General features: G+C 37.2%; 1 protein-coding gene across 6 annotated transcripts in view; it reads right to left on the bottom strand.

The window, feature by feature from the left end:
* The window catches only part of ASAP2 (ArfGAP with SH3 domain, ankyrin repeat and PH domain 2), an 84,931-nt gene that overhangs the window by 44,011 nt on the left and 23,301 nt on the right, over positions 1-17,619 (bottom strand). For all 6 annotated transcript variants that reach the window (XM_066179895.1, XM_066179896.1, XM_066179897.1 and 3 more), the window contains exons 4-5: positions 9,041-9,115; positions 7,413-7,462 (exon numbers count right to left, since the gene is read on the bottom strand). In XM_066179895.1, coding sequence (XP_066035992.1) covers positions 7,413-7,462; positions 9,041-9,115 — 125 coding nt within the window. The remainder of the gene's footprint in view (positions 1-7,412; positions 7,463-9,040; positions 9,116-17,619) is intronic.

Here is a 17,619-nt window from a genome sequence, read left to right as displayed (position 1 = left end):
AGAGTCCAGACACAAGAATTAACCAGACAATCCTGAACAAGAAAGATAAACCATTTCAAAAAAGATTCACAGAAAATAATGAATATGCAGCTCCTTTCTACCACACACTCCAGAAGAGTTTACATTATATCATACTTGACTGTTCTAAACCAGTCAAACCTCAGAGGAAAGATCCAGGATGTTTCAGTTCTCTCAATTTCCAAATTAACCTAACAGTTCTTGAGACCAGAGAACTCACTAACATGTGACCAGGTGTGAGAAGGCTAATAACTACCAATTACTATTGTATAGTATTTTTATTTTTTACAGGGAACAACACTCAAGCATAAGAAAATGAAACTACCTCCAAAATCTTAAGAGTTTTTTAGCATTTCATAAGGTATCTCTCAACGCTAAGAAGATTCTAAACTAAAAGACAGCTAACACTGCCAGAGTCAAAAGTTATGCACAATATCACAGCATACATTGTATTCCTCCTAAAGAAAGCTAGATTTTGGTAAAAGAGTTCTTTCTGCTCTCTAAAGGATAAATCATACTCCACAGACACAAAAATAGTTAAACCAAGATGAAAATATACTGACCTCTATCAAGCAATTCAGAGAAAGATATCCTTGAAGCCATTTGGTGGAGCTTCGGGCTACCTGTCTTCAAAAACTCAAGAAGATACTTTACCAAAAACCACAAATCGTCTGTCAGTGACAAGTATCAGAGATACATCTGGTGCATTTTCCATTTGCAGTTCCTCATTATTTATGCTTTTAATATCTAATTACATCTTCATCTTTGTAATTCAGAATTTACCCTGTTGTTTTGCCACAATAATGTGCTGCCTCCTATCTGACTGACACTACAGGACACTTTGTTTCTAGGGGAACAAAGAAACCCCTCACAGCCGTTTTGCATGCAAATCTTCTGAATACTAAAGGCTGGCTGAGTGTCCTATCCAAATGCAAGGATCAACTCAGCTTCAAGTGTCAGTCTGTTGTGACATTAACCAAATCCTTTTGGCAAAGACAGTCCTGTAACACTACACTGTGGGATTTCCAAATGTTGCAGGGTATTTAGGTTTTCCAGGCAGATCAATTAACCCAAATTAATAGGAAAATTGTGAAAACTAAAAAAACCCTAGAAGCAATAAGAAAGCAGCAAATTTTTTGTAATGCTGCTCTTCTTGGAGCTCATGCAGCACATATCACATATACAGACTTTGCTGACTAAGATTAAGATATGAGCACACATCAGTCCATTTACAACACAGCTGCACATAACTAATATACAGTGAGCTCAGATGTGTGTAACAGACAAACAAAGCTGAAATACAGGATGAAGAATTACAACAGTAAAGTCAAAGAGATACAAAGTGAATGGTCTCACCCATTCAGTTTCCAATACAAGGCTATTTTTACCACTTCAATTTGAAAAGCAACCTTATTTCAATATAATTTACAACTTTCATTTCAAATAAAACAATTTTGTCATACAGATCGTGGTATAAATAAGCACCAAAGACTTGTATTTCTTTTCTGCCAGTCAATAAGAGTAAACAATCAGAGCACCCTGTGTACATGCAGCAGTAGTGAACTGGCTGGCTGGGAAGCAACTCTGTCATTGTTCCTGTCCTTCTCCATAGAGCAATAAGCCAGGCTGAGTCTGGGTGAAAGAGACTCCATTTTATTTCACCCTACTGCCTGTCAATGCTCACAGTAAAGTATGTCTCTCCTATCACTCAAGTCCTCAATGAAGAATTCATCTTTTCCTTTTGAAAATGCTGGAAAGGTTTTCCCTTCCATACATCCTGCTCTGAATGATAAAGGGGAAGAGGGCAGAAGGAGCAAAACGTGTTCAGATATTTTCATCATTTCATCCATAATATCTGCATATTCATTCAAACACTTTTCCATTTAAATTGTAGGTAATCTCTTTCAAAATAAAAATACTTAATATTAATTCTTAGACTTGAAACAGTATATTGTGGCTAACTGGACTTCAGTAAAGCCTTTGACACTGTTTCCCATAGGATTCTCCTGGAGAAACTGGCTGCTCATGGCTTGAACAGGTACACTGTTCACTGGGCAAAAAAACTGCCTGAAGAACCTGTGGAGGAGAGTGGTGAATGGAATTACTCCAGCTGGTGACTGGTCACTAGTGGTATTCCCCCGGCTCAGTGCTGGGGCAGTCCTGATTAGTATCTCTATGAATCACCTGGAAACACTGCTGAGGGATCTGGATGTGCTGGATCAGTAGGGGAAGGCCAATGGTATGAAGCTGAATAAGGCCAAGTGCCAGGTCCCTCCCTTGGATTGCAACAACCCCAGGCAGCGCTACAGGCTACAGGCTGCAGACAGAGTGGCTGGAAAGCTGCCTGTCAGAAAAGAACCTGGAGGTCCTGGTCAGAAGCCAGCTGATCACGAGCCAGCATGTGCCCAGGTGGCCAAGAAGGCCAATGGCATTCTGGCCTGCATCAGTAATAGTGTGGTTAACAGGAGCAGCGACCGTCCCCCTGTACTCTGCACCAGTGAGGCCACACCTCAAGTGCTGTGTACAGTTCTGGGCCCCTCAAAGACATTGAGGTACTGGAGCAAGTCCACAGAAAAGCAACAGAACTGGTGAAGGGTCTGGAGCACAAGTCTGAAGTGGCTGAGGGAGCTGAGATTCTCTAGGTTTGAGAAAATGAGGCTCAGGGGGACCTTATCACTGTTCACAACTAGCAGAAAGGAGGTTTTAGCAATGGAATTTCAGTTTCCTCTCACAAGTAAGAAGCAACAGAACAAAAAGAAACTGCCTCAAGTTACACCAGGGGAAGTTTTCATTGGATATTAGAAAAAAGATTCTTCTGGAAAGGGTTGTCAAGCATTGGAACAGGCTGCCAAGGGGAGTGCTCGCTATCTCTGCAGGCACTTAGATGTGTAGATGTAACACTTTAGGGACATGTTTTAGATGTGGACTTGGCAGCATTAGATTTGTGGTTGAACTTGATCACCTTAAAGGTATTTTCAAACTTAAATGACTGTATTATTCTATTCTATGACTCTAAGCAACCTTGTTTAGCACTTTCATTCCGTATCACTATTCACAAGCTGTGACCTCCACCTTGTCTTACGTACTTGCATTAAAAGAAAACAAGTCAGAATATATAGGAGCTCAGTGGTCTACTTAGTCAACTTACAGCTCTGAAGAAGTAAATTGAGAAATGCTTGAAGAATTTTCAGATAAAATTGGTTCACATTGTGTAAAACATGAGTTTATCAAACTGGAAATAGCATCACTTAAACAAATAGTTGTGCAGACATCTTAACAGATGACTGTATTTGACTTTGTTCATTTTTCCACTGCCTTCAAATAGTTCAGAAAGAAATCAATGATAATTTTATTTCTAGATATGAGCGCTTGCACTTCTTCCCATTAATGTATTGTTAATGTCTGGATCTTAAAATGCCATAAGCACATCCAAACAACTTGTTCTCTTCACTCAGTTGTGCAAAAGAGACCTCATGCCCAGTTTTTAAAAGGAGAATGGCAAAGGAGTAGAGGTAATAAGCCTTCCCAGAAATAGCTCATTAGATTCCATTAAACCTTTACATTTTATAGCATTAGCACAACACTTGTTAAAGAAGACTTCCAAAGATAACAGGCATTTACAGGCCCCAAAATAAGACAACTCTGTTTTAAAAAATTAATATGTTTTTCTTTTCAGGAAAATCAGGTTTATTTCCAGAATACAGACATATGCAGCTAAAAAAAATTTGTGAATAATATGCTTCAGTAAGTTTATACTTCTATTTCCTGTGAAAAATTGATACCAAGTCTTTACCTCGGAATCTACCACAACAGGAAGGATCAAAGTGAAGCATGTGGGTGATATCTGGCTCAGTGCCTTGCTGAATGCGATCTGTCTGCTGGGAGAATGAGCAGTTTTTATGACATGTGTACTCCTTCCCCATATGGTCCCGTGGCACGCCTGCCATTAGTGTTTAAGTACACGGGGGAAAGCAACAGCCCTGGAACAAAAAGAGCCCTGTGTGAAGCAGCTCTCCCGAAGGACACAGAGCAATCCTGCCGTGCCACTGTGGTGGCCGGCAGCATCTCCCAGCTCTGATGTGGGAAACAACAACTGAACTGAGGTCCCCTGAGAAATGCACTGCTTTAAGGCTTTAAAAACATTTAAAAATCTTAATGGCTCCAACTGAGTCATGTTAATGATTGATGGTGAGAAAAGATAAATTATTCATGAATGTCACCTCAGGATAGTCCCAATTTTTGGATGAGGTAGGTTTGCATGAAGCTATAGCTTACTTGCTCTTCGTACTACCTCGTTCAAGAGCAGCCCGAGGGTACAAAGAAATAGGGATCCAGCTTCCCTCAGTTACTTCAGTTAAGATGATCCTGAGGAAAATAGTCTGAGAAGACAGGCGGCTACAGGGCAAAGGAGGTGCATAGTAATCAACAATGATGGATGGTGATCCAAGAGCATCAGAATGGATCTTAACACCTCTCCCCCAAACAAGAACTAGATAGACAGTATTTTGTAAACACATTTAATTACGTACAGAGGTTGAAGCAGCAGCTCAAAAATTGTTATGGGAATAAAGCAAAGCGGATACCATTTTTAAATTAACTTTATTTCTTTTCAAATAGGTCACACTTGGGTATATTTACACCCAAGAGGTCATCTCAAAGGTGCAAGTAAGAGAGATGAGGCAGTGTGACAAATAAGCTTAAATTTTTTCCTTATAGAGACAGCGATCTACATGAAAATTGTCACTTCCCAACAGACTACAAAAATACCACTTCATTATCTGGCATGTAGCTTCACAGGTCTGTACTTGTGACAAGGAAATGCAGATGAACAATACGATGTTAAGCATATGATACAGAGGTATGTGCAGAAAAAGAGCAGTCTAGCAGCCTTGAATAGTTTGTTAACCCAAAGGGAAAAGTAAAAGGAAAAAAAAAAAAAATAACCAGGAAGAATTTTATTAAGAATTATTCACATACGTGAAGAAATACCACTGGAAAAGACAGCTCACTAAGCACACGCTTGGAATTGGTTTTAGGCACAATCCAAACAAGGAGTTATCAAAAATAACAGACTGAAGATGGCTGAGCAAACCTCTGGCTATCACCACCTATGTCCACCATTCTACTCTGACAATACAAGATGTAGGTGAGACTGAGGTTACCCCTCCCAGTTCCTTTGTCCTTTTTATTAAAACAGAAAACATGAAGATACCACAACAAAACCCCCAAAACTTGCAATTAAGAATTCCTGAGGTGACTCTGCATCCACCCACTGCTACAGACCAAAACACACAGCTATAAGGAAGTTTAGATGCATTCAGGCAGCCACAGAATGAAATGTTATTTTCTTAAGAAACCTCAGCAGCATGTATAATAGCAACCCAGAAAAATCTCACTGTTTTCCTATGTCCAAAAATTAGTATGAGAAAATAGCTGACCTGAACAGATTCAAGCTCAAATTAATATTCTTACCCTAAATTGAAAATCACATAATTAAATTTCCCATCTCTGGATTTTAAAGACTAATGCTCCATAATGACAGCTCATAACATCTCAATTTATCTGCGAACTGATCTTAAGCACAAGAGGTCTGACAAATCCCACAGTCCTGCTGCAGGGGCAGGGGGTCTCATGGAAGTTCCAAGACTGAGTTTAACTGAATAAAACCATGGAAAACTGGTCTGCTCCTCGGTGTAAGCAACACAGCTTGCACTGAAAAACAACACTCCCTGACGGCCAACCTTATTCCATGAAAAGTAATTTCTGCCGTTGTAGAGCAACCTACAAAAAAGGCAAAAGAAGAGCAGCCCATTGTTTTAAAGAACTTTCTTATACACAATTCCCAAGCTCCCTATCCTGAGCCTCAGGCTCAGGTGATCCTTTGGTCTTGATCAAAGTCAAGGAGTCCAACAGGCTGGACTAAGAGCTTAAAACTTTGAAATCCTGATGCGGAGCTTTCATCTAACCACTTAAAATAAAATAGAGCACTCAGTAATTGTACCAGCCTACCACTTAGAAATACCAAAAAAATGGTTTATTCTGAAAGAATTTCCTAATGAATATGGGCTACCTTCGACTTTTGCATATTGAATAACCTGACACGCAAATGGCTTAGAAATGAGAATTGTCAAGGAAGTCTGCTCCATTTGTTACAAAATCTTGCAGAAAGTAGAGATAACTGCAAGTGGAAAAAGGAAACCCATTTCAGATCAAAACCCAAGCTTCTTACTTCAACACAGTCATGAAACAGGTTTTCTAAAGGATTGCCAGTTGAAAGAAAAAGAAAAAATCTCCTATCATATAAGTAGCAATCAATCCAATCCCACAGACAGAAAACACATTGTCAGCATCTCGTTTTCAGGTCCTGAATGACACAGCACACAGAAAAACATTTCCAACATGTCCATAACCTCAAATGAAAATCCCCAAATATACAAATACGTTTGCTTAAGGGGATTTCTTACTTCTCAAGTAATTAATTAAATTAAGTAACAACTGAAAATATTTCTGGTATATCTGACTCTGAAACACCAGCTCTGAGCAAACTGATGATCAAGTACAAATCTTTACATCACTTCAACACACTCATCCTAGTGAATATTAGATCAGAAATCCTAAAAGCACTTGAGGTCTTGGTCCAGTAGTAACATTGCTCTTGGTGTATGTCCCAGCAGTGCCCAAATTTATTTTAAATTCTCCACATTAACTTTGTGGGATGTCAGTATGAATAGTCACACACAAGGAAAAAAGCTTTCAGATCCAGCAATCAAGCAGTGCTAGACCACAGCAGACTAAATTATAGGACTACTCTTTAAGGCCTGTCCTCAGAGACCAACTACTGCCATTGGCAATGATTAGAAATCTTAATTACTTCAGTAGTCAATAATTGGTATGGCACCAAATGAGACTGCTCACTGGTGTCAGGAACATAAAACACTGGAGCCATCACAATCTTCCATGGATTTAGAGTGACAGACAAGAGGTTTATCTCAGTATTTCAGAATGTCTTTTTATGAAAATCCAGCTATAGCTAGGCAGTTTCAAAAGCCACACAGGTCTTCCTTACAACTTCATGCTAGAAAGCAATAACTAGACCATTCTCACTGTTATTCACAAAAGGAATAATGAAATTTAGCTAACTGGTTGTTTTTGTGGGTGAACCAGCTACAGGAATAATTTCTGAAGACTTCAGACAGACTAACTAAGAGGGCACCAGAGAACCATTATAACTTTGTGCAATTTAAAAAAATACGCAATGAAGCCTCAGATAGGTGTACATCCACTTTCTAGTACATGCTGCACCTGCTGAAAGCATCCAACCTTAGCATTAAGTAACAACCTCTACAGATTTCAGTTACATTTCCCTCTTAAATAAAAGTTTAAAAGATACATACACTTTTGTTTCATAGTCCTTCCAAGCTTTATCAAAGGGTTTTTTCAGGTCCTGTCAAGAAAACAGAAAAAATAACAGCCAGCTATTTACATGAAAAATACTGTGGCTCTAACAGTGAAGACACACCTTGGCCACTTGCAGTGCCTACTAGAATAAGGGACCGTACTCTTTCTTGAGCCTCAGGGTTGTGCAAAAGCAATCCTGCCCTTAGGAAAACCGATCTTGTAAAGAGAATGAATACACTCATGTTTTTAAAAGCATCTCTAGGATGCTTTTTACTATGTTTTTTACAGCTCCATTTTACTCCTTAAAAGGTACAACAACATGTCATCCCAAGACCATACTATGCAATTAATCAAAGTAACTACTTTCTCATTATTCTATCTCTGGCTGTACTAGAAAGAAGTCCCTGTCCCCAGGCAGCAGTATAGCTTTGGCTAAGAACTTGATTTATCACACTAAAGTTAAAAAAAATCAATTTTCCACTGACTTAATGGGAACAGTATAGACCTTATGGTTCAGCATAACTAATTCCCTGAGAATTCTGAATTACTTATATTCCAAATTCCTTTATCTTCTTTTCTCTAAATAAGGGAGTTTGGATAAAATTATATTAACTAGTTGTAAAGTTATTTCACTGATGCCTAAAAATGCAAGAGGTGAAATTTTGATGAAGTTCAAAAGAACAGACAACTACAAAAAATGTTAACTGTCAGACACTGGAAAAACTTTGCAACTATAAATTAGGAACTAATTTTTACATGTTAGTTAGTTACTGAGACAACTATTAAATTAACTGAAGCAGCATTTGATCATATTCTCAAGGCAGTGGGGAAACACTGTATTGTAATAAATGTATTTTTTCCGACAGAGAGAAGAACACAAGTGAAATGAGGTAATCAAACAACACAAAGATAGTAAGTCTAGCTTACTAAATAATCTATTTATGCTCCAGTAATTTACAGAAACCATATTTAGTCTATGTACATATTTTTCTCCTTCCTTCCATGTCCTGGAGCAATAGCTGCCAGTCACTTCCTGTTTGCTCACTGGTAAACAAAGCATAAGCCAAGTAAGTTTGCTCACCATAGGCTCTGAAATTTATCACAAACATATCATCATTTGAGCCCTAAGTTGCCATTATTTCAAAAAGGAAATGTCCTTGGGGCATAAACAAACAAATTTCAGCTTCTTTAAGAAAAATCCTACGCTCATACAGACTAATGTGTGTTTCTTAATAGTTCCAGGTAAGCTTAGAATGTTAAATGATACAATGCTAATAATCCTTTAAAATGTAGTACTACCCTTTATTCAACTAAGTAAAAATCTGTATCTTACACCTCTTTCCCTGCTTATCTTCTACATCTCAGGCCTGCTTTTAAAGCTTCTCAAATGTTTTGTATACACAGCCAAGAATATGTGGTAGGTGAATCCAAACAGCAGGGATGACTCGATTCACAAAAAAACCAACCAAACAAAACAAACCAGAAAACAAACAAAACCTCCAAAGTCCTGTTTTTTGAGCTAATACATTACCTGAGTATCCTATGCCTTCCGACACATAAGATACACTTGCTAAATGTATCTATTGTACCAACAACAATCCTTTCTATAAATAGGAGGACATACCCCTTTTACTCCTTTCAGGTCTCCCTTCAGCAAACTGTCCAATGGAAAAGTGATTATGTTGTTCATATTCTGAATCTGTAACAAGAAAATGACACCAAATCACTTAATATATTTAGATACAGAACATAAACTGCCTTAATACACACATTTCAGAAAGTTTCACCAGGAAGTCTTACATATTATTTTCCTATCCCTGCCTTATGGAGATGCTTATCAGCACAGCCAGTAATCAAAGCTGAATGCAACAAGAGTTAATTAAACTCACTCTGGAAACACTATAACCCAAGCCAGCAGGAAACCTCCAGAATTAGTGCTGATTATAAATATCTTATCCAACAGTGTCTGCAAAATAAGACCACTTTTTACACTGCCTTATTTCCCCATTTAAATTATACAAAAACAATTATACAATTTTTAACACTGATAATTTTTAGTTCATGAGCATATTTTATATTAACCTTGTTTACTTGCCAGCCTCTTCAGACCTATTCCATAAAACATACCTGCTACTCCCCCAATATATAGTTATCTGATTCTGACAGAAGTTATAAAGACAAAGAATGGTGGCCTGTAAAATAGCCACCATTTCAGTATTTTCCATTTGTTTTTAAAAAGTAATACATCTGCCTCATTTATCTCAAGCAAACTTTGAAATAAGAATTTTATGAGGTCTTCAGTATGTAAGTAATTAAAGAGAAAATAACTACTTCAAGACAATAAAAATTACTTCAAATGAAGACAGTGGTAAAATAGTCATGGGTTTTGGTAAGTACCTGTATGGTAATACTTTAATAAGGAAAAAGAACAAAGAAAGACTATAGGAATAAAACAGCTAGGAAAAGACTGTATGTCCACTCCTTTATGATTCAGGGAAAACATTCAAGGTATGGACCATAATGCCTAGGCAGAGAGATTAAACTGTAACTATTCAGAAGGATTGGTTGCTCTGAGGAGTAAAACCTGGAAAAAATTATAGTAATATAATGAGAAAAAAATCAGAGTAACTTTTTCAGCAGTTCACTAAAAGTTGCTCTTGGATGAGTTACTTCTTTTTTTGGTATTTATGCTGTTCTGTTAAAATGTGATTTATTTCAAGAAGCTCTGAAATCCCTATATGAAGATGGATTTCAAATATTCAAATTACAGAAAGAACTTTGCATCGTGTAGGAACAAATGCTTTTTTTTCTTCGGGAATAATGTCAGACACATCTAAGTAACCCATCCAGAGATGAAAGACTACTGAAATTCCAAGACAAAATTATTTCCAATTATGGATGCTTCAGTCTCCCCAGAATTGAAAAATACAAAATATTATCACCTTCTAGCTACTTGGTGGCCTCACTAGAACAGACTCTCTGATTTGTAACAGCTGTTGTTAAAACAAACCAGCAAAGCCCCGCTATCCCCACCTTTCCTCCTCAAAGAAACTACCCTAACTGCATTTGCTTGAGATTTCAGTCACCAGTAAAGTGAACCTTCATCAATTTTAAAGGTTACACAGATTGTCTCTGCATGGGAAAGCTAAAAAATTTGGAAAATCTGGTCTTTCAAACTCTTAACACAAATCGCATTTCCTCTCCTCTACCCTACTCTTTCTCCTCCCCAATAAGCTGCAGGACCCAACTACAGCCCTTCAGAATCAACCAGTAAAATTTCAGCTCTGCGTTGGGGTTGGTTTTTTCAAGTACTTCCTGTAAAAACTGAATGAGCAACCTGCACACATGCTTAGCTGGCAGTGCTGGAAACCATCCAGCTCTTAAGTCCTCAGCAGTACCACCACATGCACATATCAACACAACCATTCCCAAAGGTAATAAACTTATATGCTGCAGATCCAGGAGATAAGTGCAAAGGTTTAAACTGCACATCACCTAAATAAAAGAATTCTAAAACTTCCAGAAGTTACAAGTGCACATCCAAAATGGTTATTCAGCTGGAAGAGAGAAGAGGTCCCTTTCAAGATATCATCCCATGCGAAGTTTTCTACTCTGTTATTCCATTTTATAAGTATGATGTAGTAAAATGTCTAACTTTAGGAACAAATCTTTCATAGCCTCCATTTAATTATGCTTCAAATTAAGTAGACAGGAATAAAGAACAAAGCTTTTCTCAACAGCAGACTTAAGACAACTGATTTTCTCAAAGTCATAAAAAAAACCCATCCAAAGTATTATCCCAAACATAATCATGTGTAAACATCAATCAGACTCAAAAATAGTTATGGATATTTGCTAGAATTGCACGCCATGTGTCCTGGAGTCAAAAGCAATTTAAAAAAAAATTTTAAAAAAACAAAAAAACCCAAAAAAAACCACCAAAAACCCACACCAGGATAAAAACTCTACATTCTTTTCAAAAGTTTAGAATGTTTGCTAATTCAAATTAATTCCTTCTGTGTGCTATCACCTGTACATTACTATCAGTCTATTGTATTCCCTGTGCTCCTATTCTATTTGTAACAAAAGTAATCATACATAATGCATGAACTTGTCATTATTAACCTAGTTAGATGAATCATACTTCCTCATATTTATAAGTCAGCAAAGCAATATAGAGATGAAAGATCTTACATGTTTTTCCCCTCTTTTTTGAGAAGCGTAAGCTGAACTATCTAAAAATATAGACCCACTTTTGGCATGCAGAGAAGCACTAATATGCTGCAGCTCCTACTCTGTGTGCACAGTACAAGGAGCTAGAGCACATGCAATGGCCTCTACATTGTGATTACTTTATGTTTTAAAATACGCTTTAAAAAAATACACAAAGGTGCAAGAAGCTTCACAGAAATTCAAGTCATCCCATCTCAGAGAAAACTGGCAAATTCCATGTTTAAAAAAAAAAAAGGAAAAAAATAGTTGACCTCGTTTCCACTTCCAACATTGCTCCTTTGGCACTTGCAGTTTTCCTCTAACAGTTTCCAACAAGATGACAGGGTAAAAAATTAAAACTTCCTAAGCTGGAGAAGGCTCAGAGAAGAAGAAATGGCAGGGGAGAGAACATATAAACAAAACACATAGCTGCCAGAAGTGCTGGTAGAGGCAACAAGCAAGCCAGCATTTGTAAAGGGGAAAGATGTTCAAGTGCTTTAAGGGCCAATGGTTAAACATTTAAATTTGCTGTTTGCTCGCCCGCCTGATTACTTTAAAGTGAAGCTCTTTCCCATGAGAGCTTTGGATACTGGTGCCCATAGTACTTCTATAGGTTTTGTTTGCTAAATCCAAGCAAAAACGAAAAAAAAAAAAAAAAGCCTTTTCAGTATACTTCAGAAGTGAAATACTTTTCTTAACATGCAGAACTTTAAACTTTTCCAGTTAAAACTGAAATTCAGGCAGTTGAGCAGTATATGTCTCCTACTGCCATTACTAAACTTTAGATGCAGTCCCTGTACTTGGCTGTGGGCTTCTCAACCATCATTGAGCTTGGGTGTGGGCAGGTGATGGCAGTAGTGCCTGCTGACAAATCATTAAGTTATTTTCTTTTTTTTTTAATGGCAAGTGCTACTGGATTCAATAGTTTCCAGTATTTTTTCTAGTCACATGAGCATTAGTAGGACAAGGCCAATCAACACAGCAGGTAGAAAGTGGAAATCAGAACATCCACTACAGATGAGACACTATCTGAACTTTAAGGTTTAGCATCTACCCCCAAGACCTCAGAGAAAGGTGTAACAACGACTGGGGGAACAAACTTTCGTCTTGGCACTGTGCCTTCCCCTCACACACAAGGACACCATGCTGCCCTTCCTCTGTCCTCACCCCCTTTCCCCTGCAGCTGGGACATCACCCACCACCCACTATGCCACAGGGAGGAGCTGGGCACCAAGTGTCCACATGGAGCCGCTGGCACAGCTGCCTAGAAAAATGTCTGCACACAAGACACCAAGTGTTTCCACCATGGACTACTTAAAATCAGCCCCATTGTCACCACCAATGCACAAACTACAAACTGGGAACTTCTCAATTAGGATGTATTTAACGGGAAATCTGAAAAGCATAAAATGAAGAGTTACAAAAACAAAGGAAGGAAGAGACTTGCTGTTATGCTAGTCCTTCTTCCTTGCCAGTGGAGAATTCCAGAGTGCACATTTTCTAACCTAGGTTGAAAGACCTAAGTGGCAGTCTTCTATCACTTTCTCTGGGAAATCTTCACCTAATATTTTCAGAGTGAGATCCCATTTATATGCAATTTATTATTTCCTCCACAGTCAGAGTTATCTGTGAAACAAACCATACATTTAAAATTCTTCTAAACTTTCCTCATAAACCTACCTATTAAAGCCCTAATCATGCTTTATTACTGTCCTCTGAATTTCCTCCAGTTGGATCAATACCTTTAGGCAAAAAAATAAAGATTTGATTCCAGGAGCTGAAGGAAGCTGCTAAGGAGGAATTATTACATCTTGGTTTATATCTCTACAAGCATAAATCAAACAGTACTATTAATTTTTTAATTCTCACTGTTAGTCAAGTTTTCCCCAACTCTACTGGTGAAAAACAGAAAGTTCACAAGTTAAATAATTAAGCTCCATATATAATACTCCAATCTCAAATACGCAAATCTGTAGAGTTTTTTCATGGACTTAAGTGAGTTCTTTGAAACAAAAATATGTTCATGAAGGTTTAGGCATCAAACATTGTTTTTTAAAACCTTGGTCTAAACAAAGAAAATTCTGGGCATAAATTTTTCAAGTTCATTATATAATAAAGAAAAGATAATTCCTTTGGTTTCGCTGTTACATTTTACAGTTAAGCAAAATTTCTTTCTTCTTACATTTAAAAAAGTAAGTAAAGCAAGGGCATATGGTCAGAAAAATATCATTGCTGTTCTTCCTTTTTTTCCCACTAAAATTCCAAGGATTATTAATAGAAAATAGAATCTTTTACTTCCAGCTACCTTCCACAGAGTGGAAATATCAGATCTACTCCTCTCAATCCAGCCTGTTCCATTAGCTTTAAATTTATATAAATGAAAAAGAAAGGACAAGAGCATGTATAACAACAAATACAGAAAATGGTATTTGTTAAATAGCTACTTTATCTTCACTGATCAAAGCCCTTTTAAAGGAGTGTTGACAAAGATGCACAACTAGAGTTTATTTCTTCTCAGTGCAGCAATTTAATAGGATTTAAAGGAGAAAATATTTAAAGTGGAAACATACTGCAATGAGCGTTTCCTTGTCCTAACATTTTTCATATTAAGGCTCACACCTTTATCCCTACTTAAGAAGATAGAGTAATTAACACTACAAGCAAGTGCCATACTGACCTAACCTACCTGGGAGTTCCTCCTACTCTAGTGGGTGGTCCAATTCAATTAGGAATTAGGAACAAGGTTGCCATCACCAAGCAATATTGTGTTTGCCAGAAAATGTAGTATGTTACCTCTGAAAATGGCCTCTAGTATTTTCAAATCTTTCACTACCAAAAAGACAAACTGATTGCGCAACCATCTTAAAAAATGGAAGTTGAAGAAAAATTTGTAAGTTGATATGAGAGCTTTGGCAAGAGAAAATAATTGCATAGTATATATCACAGAGTGATCCAAATAATGCAGACTGGGTAGAATGGCTAAAATGAGTGGTTACAGGGATCTCGTACACAGAAAATATCAATTCATATCCTGAAGATGCACTTATAAATCACTTCAAAAGTGAAGAAAAACTACAAAGGTTGGGGTGGGGCATTTTTGAATTTTAAGCACTATTTGAAAGTGCACACATAAAAGCAGCAAACTTATAAAAAGTTATAAGCAAACTTACAAAAAACTCAAGACGTAAACTTTAACTTGGATAGTATACAGGTTTTAGGATTAAAACCAAAAACATTTCAGCTGTTATTCAACTACTTTAAAACACTGATGCCTTGGTAAGGCCATAAAAACTTCAAAGTCTTCTGGGAAACTTTTAAAATTATTAGGTAAAACAAGCACCTGAAACTCCAGTTAAAGCAGACCAACTTTATAATGGCTTTCCTCTACCTTACTAAGGACAAATTTAAGGAAAATCTTTGTGCAGAAGCACTTTGGAGCTACAGCTCTAAGTGCCATCCAGGCCAAGAGCTGACAGAACATATCAGCTTCCAGAAACAAAAGTAAAATATATGACAAAGAAAAACTTGACAGTAGCCCTACAGCTTTGCCAGTGTTAATAGCTTTGGCATCTGTTCCAGTCTGAACATGTCCTCTCACTTCCTTGCACATTCCCCATCCACTTCAGTTAAAATCTTCTGTGGAAATTCAGCACCCTGTGAAACTCCAGAGATAGGTCTATTTAAAGAGTACCTTTCAGAATGTTTTTTCCACAGCAGCAGGTTGCATGGCCCTGGCTACATTTTTGATGAAAATATTTACAACCAAAACATGTGGAGTGCTACAAGGAAACACCAGAGGAGAGGCATGTTTTTAATGTCAATATATTGAAAGAATTCAGAGTTGAATACGTCACCTCATTGTGAGAATTCACATATGGCTATGACAAACAAAATACACCCCAAATTATTTCCAATTACTGTACAGAACTTTTATACTGGTCAATACCCTTTTAACCTTTTAGAAAGCTAAGCCTCAAACACTGAATTTATGAAGATATTTTCAAAGTAACCAGTTACTAAAAATTTATTCTAGTGGCATTAACTTCTAATAGACAAAGCTATATAAAGCCATAATTTTTCATAATTCTAGATTTCTTCTTCATAAATACGGCATTTACAAGCAACAATGAAGTTCCCATCTTTTTTTTAATATGTATTTCTTTCTGGAGGAAACTATTTTCCTATCAAGACACCAAATTCAAGGACCATTAGGTTTCCTTTCATAGTCAGGAAAAAACAAAAAGCTTCAAACCTCAATAATATGAGGCATATAAGGAAGGAGCAGAACTTTACAGAGACCTGCTCTTCATCAGACCGTATTAAAGAGAGAAGGTGCCTATGCTATTGCAATATTAAAAAAAAAAAAATTACATTCATGCCTATGCAAAATTACTCTTCCCTTCAAAACTAGAGAAAATAAGAACCACAAACTGAGAAAAACTACAGACTTAGCTACTCTCTTATGACATATCTTCTTCTTATACATACAAACTGAAGCAAAAGGTCATAGCTGCTACTTTTCTTATCACACCAAAAAGAACTACAAATATTTCTTGGAGAAGACACACAAAACACTCAGGTAGATAACAAAAGATAACGAGAACATGCATTCCAACTTCCTATGGATACTTATTTTGTTGTTTTTCCTTTCCAAAGTGTGGAAGAAAAGTTCTTCTTGTCAGAAACATTTTCCAAATATACTAGTTTTGAGTTTTAAGAGAACCAATAGCTAAGATTTTTGGTAAAAAAGCAACACCTTCTAGCTTTCCGAAGTATTCTTGAAATGTAATACATTAAAAGATTTTTCTGGGGAGGGGGTGTAGCTTTTAGTGGATTGCTTTTTAAAACCACCTAAACATCACATTTCCCAGATCCATTTGCCTAATGAATTCATCATAGTGGAATTAATACATGATTGAGAGGGAGTTTTAGTCCACAGAAGGTATCAATTAGAAGACCCATTCCATTTTCCTTTCCATAGGATCTGCCTGCCTCTGTATGAGAGACTTGGGATAACTGACTCACACTGAATCAGGATGCCTCTTCTGATACAGAATCTCAGATAATATTTGTACATCCAAAGAAGTTCAAATCTATATAATCAATATAAAATACATTTCACTGTTGATAAATACATTTGTGGCTGTATTCATCAATATCATGATTGGGTAAAAAGGCAGGACAGCATCAGAGTGAATGGAACTGTCCTAAATCCCATCAGCTGGAAACATTCCCCAAAGAAGTGATTATGACCAGCTGGCTGCAAACTACAGACATTTGGTCTAGACTCACAAAAGCATTTGATGTGTCTCCATGCCATTGATTTCAGCAGACACAGACTTTTAAATGCTCCTGGGAATCTGGGTCATTTCCCCTTCCTAGCTCCTGGTATAAGAGTTCTGTGAACTCAAGTAAATTCCGTACTTAAGATACAGGAAAGCTCTGGCCCGTAGAATATAATCAGAATTTGCCCTTTTTGTACCCTCTGATTAATGTGAAATTGAGGCTGAAAATTCTCCTTTTATAATTAAAAATTCCGTTCTTCCATTTGGCTCCATCCCATTTGGCTCACCAAAGAGGCTTTTAAGACTTACTGGCTTCAGCTGTAGGACTGGTCCCCAAAGGAGGCTACTGTTGTTTTAGCATTTTGTTTAATTTTGTTTCTTCAACTTACTTCCCTGAGAAGCAAAACCACTCTCTCCCAGAGCAACTAAAATCTCCCTCTACAAATACAAATGGCAAGTGGGAAAAAGTAAAGTAAAACATCATGATCACACAGTAAATCAAGTTGGGTTTTGTTGGTTTCACAATTTTAAAGCAAATTGAGATGTGTGTTTTATAATGCATGTTTTAATGACTTTATTGTGGGAGGCTTTTAGGTGTAAGAAGTGTTGGAAGAGGGGGGGTTGTCCTGTTTTAGTTTTGTGGTGGTTTCTTTTTTGGTTTCTGTGGTTTGGGTGGAGTTTTGACTTCTGCAAGGGGAAAGCCTAG

This window comes from Chamaea fasciata, unplaced genomic scaffold, assembly GCF_029207755.1.
Source record: "Chamaea fasciata isolate MVZ Bird 193981 ecotype frontalis unplaced genomic scaffold, bChaFas1.0.hap1 SCAF_3, whole genome shotgun sequence".
NCBI lineage: Eukaryota > Metazoa > Chordata > Aves > Passeriformes > Sylviidae > Chamaea > Chamaea fasciata.
Note: the sequence above shows the minus strand (reverse complement) of the source record. Positions and strands in the feature narration are given on the sequence as shown.